The sequence below is a fragment of the Somniosus microcephalus genome, chromosome 1 (assembly GCF_052327205.1).
Source record: "Somniosus microcephalus isolate GS21.2 chromosome 1, FLI_Smic_1.0, whole genome shotgun sequence".
NCBI classification, from domain to species: Eukaryota; Metazoa; Chordata; class Chondrichthyes; order Squaliformes; family Somniosidae; genus Somniosus; species Somniosus microcephalus.
Window position 1 is genome coordinate 17986502 of NC_140987.1, and position 14077 is coordinate 18000578.

Here is a 14077-nt window from a genome sequence, read left to right on the forward strand (position 1 = left end):
TGTTGTTTCAAGTTGCAGACGTCTACAGGGGTTGGTGTGGCTGGTGATGGAGAACTTATGTCGGACTCCAAGGCTTCTGCACAAACCAGTTTCTCCCAGACATGGGGGCACTATGCAGACATTGAGCTGACTGGGGAGGGAGCAAAAGGAACTTCCTCATCTGAAGCGGGCTGGTAAATATCACAAGTATTTTTTTTTTCTTCGTTACCCCCAGATTTAAGAAGGAAGTAACAAGAAATAGCGAGGAACCGTCGCAGTTCCACAGTCGGTGGTCGTCCGTCAGAGAGATCTGGGCGCTGAAGGAGTGAAGAGAATGCTGTGGATTGTCCATTGTGCACTCGCCCTGGCCATCTCGGCAGAACGTACGTATTCCCCAGGTGGAGGCAGGAACCCATTTTCTTTCTTTCTTCTGGGCTATGGGGAAAGAGCAGGGGAGTGGAAATAATTAGAGAGGTATTTCAAAGAGTCGACACAGGCACAATATTTATCCCTCAACCAACACCTAAAACTGGTGACATGGCCATTTATTTCATTGCTGTTTGTGGGAGCTTGCTGTGCGCAAATTGGCTGTCGCGTTTCCTACATTACAACAGGGACTCCACTTCAAAAATACTTAGAATCAGAGAATCATAGGGTCATAAAGTCAACAGCACGGAAGAAGGCCTTGCAGACCGTTGAGCCCGTGCTGGTTCTGATCGAGTCCCACTCTCCCACCCTTTCCCTTTAGTCCTGCAAAATGTTTTCCTTCAGCTACTTATCCAACTCCTTTTTGTAAGATAAGATTGAGTCTGCCTCCACCACCCTTTCAGGCAGTGCATTCCAGATCATAACCACTTGCTGCTTAAAATAGCTTTTTCTTACGTCGCCTTCGGTTCTTTTGCCAATCACCTTAAATCTGTGTCCTCTGGTTCTCGACCCTTCCGCCAACGGGAACAGTGTCTCTCTCTCTCTACTCTGTCCAGACCCCTCATTGGTTGTAAAGAGCTTTGGGACGTGCTGAGGTCGTGAAAGACGCTATATAAATGCAAGTCTTTCCATTCTTTTGTATTAACGGCAGAATACTCTGATGGGATAAGATGGCTCCAGGAAAGAGCAGGCTTAGACAGGGGGTGTGGAACGAGCTCCGGTGCTGCAGGCCTCTCCGGTTCTATCTCTTTAGTCTCTGTGCAGTGGGCTGGAGGCACTCCAACACACTTCCTATTGAGTGTGGACACACAGCACACAACTGCCCATAATTCAGCACAGTTTCAGGTAGACATTAGAATGTCAGAAAGTACAGGGTGTGTCGTGGTTCCTCCGTGGAGTGTCTGACTGTTGCACTCAGTTGAGTGTTAACATGACATCTGTGTGTCCTCACAGGTCACAGTGTGAATAACTGGACCATGGAGACCCCAGAAAAGGTGACGGCTAGGGAGGGGAAGGCTACTGTTCTGTTCTGCAAGTTCACTCACCCTTACCCTGGATATAAAGGCAACATCACCATCACCTGGAGCAGAACTCGGAAAGAAGTGGTTTTTAGTTACACAAATTATCCGTCGCTAAACTCGCAGAGCAATGGGTTTAAGAATCAGATCCACCAGAATATAGAGGAGCGCTACCGAGTGATGGGAAACCCGCGGGAGAACGACGCTTCCATCATCATCGAACACCTGAGGGAAGAGGACAGAAAGAAGACGTACGTTTGTCGTGTGGATCTCAAGGACGAAAAGACAGGAACATTTCAATGCAATCATGGAGTTCTCAAGTTAAGAAGTAAGGAATAATTCAAACTAGAAATAAGATTGTGCTGTAAACTAATCCAATCACAATCGTGTGTGTTTGTTTTACTCGTTCTCGTGATGTGGGCGTTGCTGCCAGACTGACATTTATTGCCCTTCCCTCGTTGCCCTGAGGAGGCGCTGATACAACTGGGTCACTTCAGAGAGCAGTTAAGAGTCAATCAGAATGGTGTGGGACTGGAGTAGGATAAAGCGAATTATTAATGAGTGAGGTTGATGATTGTAAAGAGCTGTTTAGAGTACAAAAGCAAGGAAGTTATGCTAAACCTTTATAAAATACAGGTTAGGCCCTAGCTGGAGTGTTGTGTCCAATTCCGGACTCTTTAGGAAGGATGTCAAGGCCTTGGAGAGGGTGCAGAGGAGATTTACTAGAATGGTTCCAGGGATGAACCACTTCTGTTGTGTGGAGAGACTAGAGAAACTGAGATTGTTCTCCTTAGAGCAGAGAAGGTTATGGGGAGAATTAGTAGAGGTGTTCAAAATTATGAAGGGTTTTGATGAAGTGAATAGGAAGGAAATGTTTTACTGTGTTAAAGTCGCTGTATAAATGGTAGCTGCTGTTGTCTGCCTGCACTGCCGTCAGAGCGAACCTCACCGTGCACAGGGGACATATATGTTGTATAAACTGTGTTTAATGCTCTGTGCTAATGAATAATGTCCATTCTTTAAAACCCTTCTGTACCTCAGCTGATAAGAACAATAACCGGCCAGTGACTGGGATGAAGGGAGATTCTGCCACACTGCCCTGCACCTTCAGTCCCCCTGGCCGGTATCCGAGCTCCATCACTGTCCTCTGGATGAAGAAGAATCCACGCCAAGAGTCCACTGTTTTTAATCACACTCGTTCCCTCGCCGCTGGTTCTCACTATACTGACAGTGTTACTGTAAATCAAAGAGATCGATATGAGCTGATCAGAAACACAACCCAAGGAGACGCCTCCATAAGGATGAGGGACCTGGGGCTAAACGACACCAGCGACTACTTCTGTCACGTACACATCGAGAATGGGCGAGGGGAAAACGTGACTCAGGATGTGATGAGACTACAGGTTGTCGGTAAGGAAACATCTACGTCAATGATATGGTGAAGGTGATAAAATCACGTTGATCAAACACAAGAGCAAATTCGCTCCCAGTGAGGAGCTGAGACCCGAGAGACGCCTGTAATAGTTTAGTAGGGCATTTAGGCAGCCCAATTTCCAGGCCGCTGTGTTGTTCAGATCCACTCACTCAGGTTAATTCCATCCGCCCCCTCTGTTAACATCAAACTCATGTCCCTTTACAATCAGGAGCCAGTCAACTTCCTCTCTGAATATTTCAATCCAATCTCCTGTTGGGTGTCCCCTCTCCAGGCTCACGTGTTTCTCACTGCCACGTAATGGGCGTTGTCACCACTGACCGTTTAATAAAGATTAATTAGATTGAGTTAACTCATTGTCTCTTTCCTCCCCAAGCCCCAGCCACCATCCTGGAGCTGACGGTTGTGACCGATAATATAACTGGAGACACCATCGTGTGCAAGGTTGAAGGGGAGCCACCCGCAAACATCACATGGATCGACCCTGAAAACAGCGCACTGCCCGTGGACAGCAGTAACACGACAGTCACACGAGTGCCTGACAAACATCAAACTGTGGGAGAGATTCTGAACCCAACGTTGAGAGGGGACTACAGCTGTGTGGCTGTAAATGAACACGGGAGAGACGTCCGTCAGATCCACCTCCCCGCTGATGACAAGGACAAGTTGAACATCGCCCTCTACATTGGCCCTGCCATTTTAATTAACTTCTTTCTTTTAATTAACTTCTTTCTTTTAATTGGTTTTACTATCTGGAGGTTGAAGAGAGGTAAGTGTCACAATAAAAGCTCTACTGGTAAGGGTCCTCAATTTAAATAAAGGAAACTACGATGGTCTGAGGAGCGAGTTGGGCAGGATTGATTGGGGAATGGCACTCCAAGGGTTGACGGTGGATAGGCAATGGCAAACATTCAAAGACCGAATGGATGAACTACAGAATTTGTTCATCCCAGTTTGGCATAAAAATAAAACATAAAAGGTGACTCAACCGTGGCTAACAAGGGAAATTAGGGATAGCATAAGATCCAAGGAGAGGACATACAAATTGGCCAGAAAAAGCAATAATCCTGAGGATTGGGAGCAGTTTAGGATTCAACAAAGGAGGACAAAGGGATTAATTCAGAGGGGGAATATAGAGTACGAGAGTATGCTTGCAGGGAACATAAAAACTGACTGTAAAAGCTTTTATAGATATGTAAAGAGAAAAAGATTGGTGAAGTCAAGCGTAGGTCCCTTGCAGTCAGAATCGGGGGAATTTATAATGGGGAGCAAAGAAATGGCAGACCAACTAAATACATATTTTGGTTCTGTCTTCAGAAAGGAGGACACAAATAACCTCCCAGAAATACTGCGGAACATAGGGTCTGATGAAAGGGTGGAACTGAAAGAAATCAGTATTTGTAGGGAAATGGTGTTAGGAAAATTGATGGGACTGAAGGCTGATAAATCCCCAGGGCTTGATAATCTACATCCCAGGGTACTTAAGGAAGTGGCCCTAGAAATTGTAGATGCATTGCTGGTCATCTTCCAGAAGTCAATAGACTCTGGAACAGTACCCATGGATTGGAGGGTAGCTAATGTTACCCCACTATTCAAAAAAGGTGGCAGAGAAGAAGCGGGGAATTATAGACCGGTAAGCCTGACATCGGTAGTGGGGAAAATGCTAGAGTCCATCATAAAAGATGTAATAGCAGAGCACTTGGAAAGCAGTGACCAGATCGGACAATGTCAACATGGATTTACAAAAGGTAAATCATGCATGACTAATCTACTGGAATTTTTTAAGGATGTAACTGGTAAAATAGATAAGGGAGAACCAGTGGATGTGGTGTATTTGGACTTTCAGAAGGCTTTCGATAAGGTCCCGCATAAGCGGTTAGCGTGCAAAATTAAGGCACATGGGATTGGGGGCAAGGTATTAACTTGGATAGAGAACTGGTTGGCGGACAGAAAGCAAAGAGTTGGAATAAATGGGTTGTTTTCCGAGTGGCAGGCAGTGACTAGTGGGGTACCGCAAGGATCGGTCCTAGGACCCCAGCTGTTCACAATATATATTAATGATCTGGACGAGGGAATTGGATGTAATATCTCCAAATTTGCAGACGACACAAAGCTGGGTGGGAGGGTATGCTGTGAGGAGGATGTCGTGAAACTCCAGTACGATTTGTACAGGTTGGGTGATTGGGCAGAAACATGGCAAATGCACTATAATGTGGATAAATGTGAGGTTATCCACTTTGGTGGCAAAAACAGGAAGGCAGATTATTATTTGAATGGCAATAGATTGGGAGAAGGGGAAGTGCAAAGAGACCTGGGTGTTCTTGTGCACCAGTCGCTGAAAGTAAGCATGCAGGTGCAGCAGGCGGTTAAGAAGGCAAATGGTATGTTGGCCTTCGTAGCAAGAGGGTTCGAGTACAAGAACAAGGATGTCTTGCTGCAGTTGTACAGGGCCTTGGTGAGACCGCACCTTGAGTATTGTGTGCAGTTTTGGTCACCTTACCTGAGGAAGGACGTTCTTGCCATGGAGGGAGTGCAGCGAAGATTCACCAGGCTGATACCTGGGATGGCAGGAATGACGTATGAGGAGAGATTGTGTCGATTGGGCTTATACTCACTGGAGTTTAGAAGATTGAGAGGGGATCTCATCGAAACCTATAAAATTCTGTCAGGTCTGGACAGACTAGATGCAGGAAGGATGTTTTGGATGGCCGGGGAGTCCAGAATAAGGATAGGGGGTAAGCCATTTAGGACTGAAATGAGGAGGAATTTCTTCACCCAGAGAGTGGTGAACCTGTGGAATTCTCTGCCACAAAGGGCGGTGGAGGCCAGTTCATTAAATATATTCAAGAAAGAGTTGGATTTATTTCTTGAGGCTAAAGGGATCAAGGGATATGGGGAGAAGGCAGGGACAGGGTACTGAATTTGGATGATCAGCCATGATCTCATTGAATGGCGGAGCAGGCTCGAAGGGCCGAATGGCCTACTCCTGCTCCTATCTTCTATGTTTCTATGTTAGAACTGAGGGCTTCTTCTAGATTACATAGGAAGAACATAGGAACAGGAGGAGGCCTTTCAGCCCCTTGAGACTGTTCCGCCATTCAATTCGATCATAGCTGATCTGTATCTTAACTCCAACTACCCGTCTTGGTTCCCTAACCCTTAATACCCTTGCCTAACGATAATCTATCTAGAATTTTGAAGTTTTCAATTGACCCCCAGCCTCAACAGCTTTTTGGGGAGAGAGTTCCAGATTTCCACTACCCTTTGTGTGAAGATGTGCTTCCTGGCATCACCCCTGAACGGCCTGGCTCTAATTTTAAGGTTATGCCCCCTTGTTCTGGACTCCCCCCACCAGAGGGAATAGTTTCTCTCTCCATCTACCCTTTCAACTCCTTTAATCATCTTAAACCCGTCAATGACATCACCCCTTAATCTTCTAAATTCGAGGCAATACAAGCCGAGTCTGTGTGACCTGTCCTCATAATTTAACCCTCTAATCCCCGGTATCATTCTGGTGAATCTGAGCTGCTCCCCCTCCGAGGCCAGTGTGTCCTTCCTGAGGTGCGGTGCCCAGGACTGGACGCAGTTACTCCAGATGTTGTCTAACCAGAGCTTTATACGACTGGAACCCCTTTGTAATCTGGACTCCTCTCGATAAAGGCCAACATCCCATTAGCCTTTTTCATTAATTCTTGTCCCTGTCCACCAGCTTTTAGTGATTTCTTTACCAGGGCCCCAAATCTCTCTGCTCCTCCGCGGTTCACGTGTGATTTATAAAATACTCTGCTCTATTTTTCTTGGGTCCAAAGTGGATGAGCTCCCACTTCCCCACATTGAATTCCATCAGCCACAGGCCATCAGATGTGCCAGCACCTTGTCGGGATGGGCAATAAATGCCGGCCTTGCCAGCATCGCCCATATCCTCAGAATTAATTTTTTTAAAGCCTGTCCTGTGTATCAAACAAACTCTGACCCGAGGAAATGGGTCGGCAAGGGGGGAGAGTGGCCGGAACTCCCATCCCACCAGACCTCCACCCTGAGCAGTAGAACCCAGCCCTGGAAGTGTTGCTCTCTGCCCCACCGTTACTGGGCAAGTGCCCCACCTAGCAGAGGTCGGCAAGACACAAGAATGCAGAGCCAGCAGCAGGAACTACAGCCAGCAGAGTCTCAATACAGAGCACTGAGAGCCAAGGGGAAAGAGATGAGCCAAAGGTCCTGGCAAGGCACCTCATTGGACAGGGCACAGGTTGTTGGGGCATGAGGTCTTCCACCACAGTTACGTTCATGGCTATCTAGTTTCCCAGATATTGCCCCATGCGGTAGATGAGGGCTCATCTTCAGAGTCTTGTCCCTTCAACCCAAGAACCTTTCCCACTTTGTTCTTTCTCCATCTCAGTCCTCTCTTCCAATTATCACCCAAACCCTGTCCGACTCTTTTTCAGTTAATTCTCCTCTACAGGTCCCTTCAGCTCACACATTCCGAGTGCATAAAACAATAACAACTTGTATTTATATAGCACCTTTATCATAGTAAAACATCCCAAGACCCTTCACAGGAGCGATTATCAAACAATATTTGACACCGAGCCACATAGGGAGATATTAGGATAGATTGGTCAAAGAGGTAGGTTTTAAGGAGGGTCTTAAAGGAGGAACGAGAGGTAGAGAGGCGGAGAGGTGGAGCGGTTTAGGGAGGGAATTCCAGAGCTTGAGGCCTAGGCAGCTGAAGGCACGGCCGCCAATGGTGGAGTGATGGAAATCGGGAATGCGCAAGAGGTCAGAATTGGAGGAGCGCAGGGATCTCGGAGGGTTGTCGGGCTGGAACACGGTCGGAATTCCACGCACAGCACAATAGCTGGATCGCTAGATCTACTCGGGGTGGGGGGCAGGTGGCGGGAGCGTGGAGGGTAATCCTTGGATGGTAAACTGGTGGAGCAGATCACCCACCCGTTATAGAGCCCGCCCGCCTGATTATCATTTTGATTGGTTTCTACACAAATACCTTCTTACATTTCTGTGTCTTTGATAGATCCACAAGAACCTGGAGGTGTTCCTGTTAACAGTGTTGCTAATGATATGGTGTCACAGCAAGCCGAGACAGGTAATGAGACACAGCCACTCACAACTCCCGCTTTGCATTGAGAACATTCTTTGAAATACATACTAAAGCTTAAAACCCGTGTTTAAAAGCTGATCTCCTGCAATGTCACTCATCAGCATCATTGCAATTGATTTTCTACAGATTTACACCATCCCTTGCGAGTTACACGTGGAAGTTTCCAAAGTCCATCCATCCCTGAGCGCAGCAATAACCCGACAGCGGGGAGCAGGGAGAGGGGGTTACTCGGAGAAAGAGACACGGGTACAGGGTGGGCTGACACCTCAAACAGCTGAGGGGAGTCGGACTGAGTCACTGCACTTGTTAAAATAAGCTCTACATAGGAACAGGAGGAGGCCATTCAGCCCCTCGAGCCTGTTCCACCATTCGATCAGATCATAGCTGATCTGTACCTCAGCATTTACCCGCCTTGGCTCTTTGTCCCTTGGTACTCTTACCCAACAAAAACCTATCGATCTCAGTCTGAGCGGGTGCTATAACGGGTGGGCGATTCGCTTCACCAGTTTACTGCCCAAGTGGTGAAGGTGAAAATACCCTCCTTTGTCCATCTGCTACTACTTCCACTCTTTGATGGATCCACCCTTGATCCTTCTTCCTTTAATGCCATTCTTGTCCTGATTATCTCCTGTAATATTAAATGGAACGCCTACAACCCCTCCATCACTGACGTTGCCTATCAGTGGGTTGGATTGTTTCTCCACGCTTCTTTTCCCCTCGACAACTCTTAACTCTTTCTGAAGCCTAATCCATCCAAGATTTTTCAATACTGCTCCCATATCAGGGGAGACTCTTCTAACACCTCTCGTGCCCAAGAATAGGACACAAGTTAAACAAATGGATACGCAAGAACGTAAGAAACAGGAGCAGGAGACGGCCATACGGCCCCTCGAGCCTGCTCCGCCATTCAATAAGATCATGGCTGATCATCGACCTCAACTCTACTTTCCCGCCCGATCCCCATATCCCTTAATTCCCCTAGAGTCCAAAAATCTATCAAACCCTGTTTTGAATACACTCAGTGACTCAGCTTTCACAGTCCTCTGGGGTAGAGAATTCCAAAGATTCACCACCCTCTGAGTGAAGAAAATTCTCCTCATCTCAGTCCTAAATGGCCGACACCTTAACCTGAGACTGTGACTCCTGGTTCTAGACTCTCCCTCTCTCACTTGTAGCCTCTAACGCCTCTCTCTCTATTGCAATTTTTTTTGCCTTTGTTTTTTTTCGATACTGCTAAGACCTGCAGTCCTCCTGTTCCTCCTAAGCTGCAAATGCATCATTCTCTAACCTCTTCCTCCTCCCTTCGCCATCCCTGTGTTGGAACCAAGACTGGTCTCCCATTCTAACCCATTGGGGCTGACTTTGATGCGAGCCCTTTCATTGGGCGGGGGGTAGGCGGTGCGAGCCCGCTGCCCTCCCGCCCAATGAAAGCGATCGCAGGACTGAACCATTTTGATGGTCGGGTCGGATTCGCATATCTGAGAGGAGTTGCCCACCCGATCGGAGCAACTGGCCAATCGGGAAATGGAGCGGCTCCTCCACGGAGCAGAGCAAGTGGGGTGCTGGTAGGGGAGTGGGGGAAGGGAGTGATCCCGGGGAAGGACAACAGGGCTTCGGGCATTGGGTGGGCTGATCTTTGTGGGGCCAGGAGGAACATTAATGCTAATATAAAACTCTTAACTGCCCTGGTTTTGGAGCAGCCTCTAGCGGTCCCTTTCAGACTTTCAGGCTGCTCGATGTCCTGTCCCATTGCTACCTGAAAGGCGCATCGAGCTTTCCGAGACATCGTAGGAACCTCAATTTGCTTTGAATAATGAGGCTCCCACCTGTTTCGGGCACGAGCCTCAACAGCCTACCTGAAGGCCCCAATCTAAATGGCAGCAGGAGGAATGATGGTTGGAATGGGGCGGTGTGTTCTGCACTCCAATTTTAATCTGTCTACCGCCCTGTTCCCACCCAAAAACAGGGATGGAAATCGATCCCGTTAGTTTCTGAAACAACAAAAATATGGAACTAATTGTCTACCCGAGGTCCCCCCCGCCCGGCCCGAGTCCCCCCCCGCCGCCACCCCCCCCCCCCGCCCGAGTCCCCCCGTTCCCCCCCAACCCCCAAGTCCGCCCCGCCCGGCCCGTGTCCCCCGTTTCCCCCCCCCACCCCGAGTCCGCCCTGCCCGGCCCGAGTCCCCCTGTCCCCCCGCCCGGCCCGAGTCCCCCCTGTCCCCCCCCCTCCAAGTCCGCCCGTCCCCCCCCCCCCCCCCCGAGTCCGCCCAGCCCGGCCCGAGTCCACCCCGCCCGAGTCCCCCTCGTCCCCCGCCCGAGTCCGCCCCGCCCGGCCCGAGTCCTCCCGTCCGCCCCGCCCGGCCCGAGTCCCCCCCGCCCGGCCCGAGTCCCTCCCGCCCCACAATCTACAGGCCTTTAAAGAATGAACTTGTATTTCTGTCGCACCTTTCACAACCTCAGGACGTCACAAAACGCTTCTTATACAATGAATTACTTCTGAAGTGTAGTCACTGTTGTAATGTGGGAAATGCGGCAGCCAATTTTTCACACAGCAAGGTGTCACAAACAGCAATGTGATAATGACCAGATAATCTGTTTTAGGTTTGAGAAATATATATCGGCCAGGACACCGGGGAGAACTCCCCTGCTCTTCTTCAAAATAGTGGCCATGGGATCTGTTACGTCCACCTGAGAGAGCAGGCGGGGCCTTGGTTTAACGTCTCATCTGAAAGACGGCACCTCTGACAATGCAGCACTCCCTCAGCACTGCACTGGGGATGTCGGTCTGGATTATGTGCTCCAATCTCTGGAGTGGGACTTGAGCCCACAGTCTTCAGACACTGAGGGTGAGAGTGCTACCAACGGAGCCACGGATAAGACGCAAAGCCCAAAAGCTAAGAGTTTTCCGAGAGTTTTTAAAAGCACAGTTTGGTGTTCCCCGAATCATTACTTTGTGATTCAGCTCATTTTCTCCTCTATTTTTCCAGCCTCGATGAGGGTCCTGTATAATGGTCCTTTCACCTATGTAACTCCAGTCAAAAAAATCCATGTTCCATATTTTCTTACATTTTTGTGTCTTTGACAGATCCACAAGAACTTGGAAGTGATGATGTTTACAGTGTTGTTAATTTTACAGAGTCACAGCAAGCTGAGACAGGTAAAAAAAAATATTTGTTTATGGGATGTGGGCGTCGCTGGCAAGGCCAATATTTATTGCCCATCCCTAATTGCCCTTGAGAAGGTGGTGGTGAGCAGCCTTCTTGAACCGCTGCAGTCCGTGCTGACATCACCAAACTGGGGGGGGTTGCAGTTCATGCAGAGGAGAACCGTGACAAAATACAGGAAGACATTAATAAAGTTGCAGAATGGGTGTGTAATTAGCAATTGAACTTCAATGTAGATAAGTGTGAGGTGGTGCATTTCAGTAGGATGAATAAGGAGGCCACACACTCCTTGGAAAATAATTGTCTCCATGGGATAGAGGAGCAGAGGGATCTGGGGGTACAGATACACAAATCACTAAAAGTAGCGACACAGGTTAATAAGGCCATATAAAGGTAAAGCAAGGACTGGGGTTCGTTTCTAGAGGGATAGAATTGAAAAGCAGAGAAGTGATACTAAACAGATTGGTTAGACCGCACTTTGAGAACTGTGCACAGTTCTGGTCTCCATATTACAAAAAGGATATAGAGGCACTGGAGTAGGTGCAAAAAGGACTTGCTGCAATGATACCAGAACTGAGAGGTTATACCCATTAGGAAAGATTGAACAGGCTGGGGCTCTTTTCTCTAGAATAGAGAAGACTGAGTGGTGACCTGATAGAGGACTTTAAATTGTGAAAGGGTTCGATGGGATAGTTGGTAAAGAAGATGTTTCGATTTGCGGGGGAGTCCAGAATTGGGGCCATAAATAAGAGATCGTCACTAATAAATCCAATAGGTATTTCAGGAGAGTTTTCTGTACCTTAACTCCATTCGCCCGCCTTAGTTCCTGATCTCTTGATACCCTTACCAAACAGAAATCTATCAATCTCAGTCTCGAAAGCTCCAACTGTCCCAGCTTCCACAGCCTTATTGGGGCGAGAATTCAAGATTTCCACTCCCCATTGTGTGGAAACGTGCTTCCTGATTTCCCTCCTAAATGGCCTAGCTATAATTTTAAGATTATATACTCACGTTCTTGACCCCCCCATCAGTGGAAATTGTTTCTCTGTATCTATCCTATCGAATCCCTTCATCATTTGAAGCACCTTGATGAGCTCACTCCTCAATCTTCTATAGTCAAGGGAATAAAAATCACCTTTATACAAGTTGTCCTCATAATTTAACCCTCTAATCCCCAGTATCATTCTGGTGAATCTGAGCTACTCCCCCTCCGAGGCCAGTATGTCCTTCCTGAGGTGCGGTGCCCAGGACTGAACGCAGTTACTCCAGATGTTGTCTAACCAGAGCTTTATACAACTGGAACCCCTTTTTAATCTGGACTCCTTGAGATAAAGGCCAACATCCCATTAGCCTTTTTCATTAATTCTTCTCCCTGTCCACCAGCTTTTAGTGATTTCTTTACCAGGACCCCAAATCTCCCTGCTCCTCCGCGGTTCACGTGTGATTTATAAAATACTCTGATCTATCTTTCTTGGGTCCAAAGTGGATGAGCTCCCACTTCCCCACTTTGAATTCCATCAGCCACAGGCCATCAGATGTACCAGCACCTTGTCGGGATGGGCAATAAATGCCGGCCTTGCCAGCGTCACCCATATCCTCAGAATTAATTTTTTAAAACCCTGTCCTGCGTATCAAATGAACTCTAACCCGAGGAAATGGGTCGGCAAGGGGGGAGAGTGGCCGGAACTCCCATCCCACCAGACCTCTGCCCTGAGCAGTAGAACCCAGCCCTGGAAGTGTTGCTCTCTGCCCCACCGTTACTGGGCAAGTGCCCCACCCAGCAGAGGCGGGCAAGACTGAAGAATGCAGAGCTAGCAGCAGAAACTACAGCCAGCAGAGTCTCAATACAGAGCACTGAGAGCCAAGGGGAAAGAGATGAGCCAAAGGTCCTGGCATGGCGCCTCATTGGACAGGGCACAGGTTGTTGGGGCATGAGGTCTTCCACCACAGTTACGTTCATGGCTATCTAGTTTCCCAGACATTGCCCCATGCGGTAGATGAGGGCTCATCTTCAGAGTCTTGTCCCTTCAACCCAAGAACCTTTCCCACTTTGTTCTTTCTCCATCTCAGTCCTCTCTTCCAATTATCACCCAAACCCTGTCCGACTCTTTTTCTGTTAATTCTCCTCTACAGGTCCCTTCAGCTCACACATTCCGAGAGCATAAAACAACAACAACTTGTATTTATATAGCACCTTTAACATAGTAAAACATCCCAAGACCCTTCACAGGAGTGATTGTCAAACAATATTTGACACCGAGCCACATAGGGAGATATTAGGATAGATTGGTCAAAGAGGTAGGTTTTAAGGCGGGTCTTAAAGAAGGAGCGAGAGGCGGAGAGGCTTAGGGAGAGAATTCCAGAGCTTAAGGCCTAGGCAGCTGAAGGCACGGCCGCCAATGGTGGAGTGATGGAAATCGGGAATGCGCAAGAGGTCAGAATTGGAGGAGCGCAGAGATCTCGGAGGTTTGTCGGGCTGGAACACGGTCGGAATTCCACGCACAGCACAATAGCTGGATCGCTAGATCTACTCTGGGTGGGGGGCAGGTGGGGGGAGCATGGAGGGTTTTCCTTGGACGGTAAACTGGTGGAGCAGATCACCCACCCGTTAAAGAGCCCACTCGCCTGATTATCATTTTGATTGATTTCTACAGAAATACTTTCTTACGTTTCTGTGTCTTTGATAGATCCACAAGAACCTGGAGGTGTTCCTGTTAACAGTGTTGCTAATGATATGGTGTCACAGCAAGCCGAGCCAGGTAATGAGACACATCCACTCACAACTCCTGCTTCGCATTGAGAACATTCTTTGAAATACATACTTAAGCTTAAAACCCGTGTTTAAAAGCTGATCTCCTGCAGTGTCATTCATCTGTGTCATTACAATTGGTTTTCTACAGATTTACACCATCCCTTGCGAGTTACACGTGGAAGTTTACAAA

The 14077-nt window shown here is 48.1% G+C and overlaps 2 protein-coding genes across 2 annotated transcripts in view; both read left to right on the forward strand.

Moving 5' to 3' along the window:
- Positions 1 to 1382: 1382 nt before the first annotated feature.
- Positions 1383 to 1763, forward strand: LOC147123961 (sialic acid-binding Ig-like lectin 15). Its single transcript, XM_086002655.1, has one exon. It carries the CDS (start codon positions 1383 to 1385, stop codon positions 1761 to 1763), a length of 381 nt encoding a protein of 126 aa, XP_085858781.1.
- Positions 1764 to 2098: 335 nt separating this feature from the next.
- Positions 2099 to 14077, forward strand: part of LOC147123962 (uncharacterized) — a 31433-nt gene continuing 19454 nt past the window's right edge. Inside the window, exons 1-5 of the mRNA XM_086002667.1 lie at positions 2099 to 2834; positions 3233 to 3625; positions 7886 to 7957; positions 11057 to 11128; positions 13823 to 13894. Of these exons, the coding sequence (XP_085858793.1) occupies positions 2426 to 2834; positions 3233 to 3625; positions 7886 to 7957; positions 11057 to 11128; positions 13823 to 13894 (1018 nt within the window). The 5' untranslated portion in view covers positions 2099 to 2425. The remainder of the gene's footprint in view (positions 2835 to 3232; positions 3626 to 7885; positions 7958 to 11056; positions 11129 to 13822; positions 13895 to 14077) is intronic.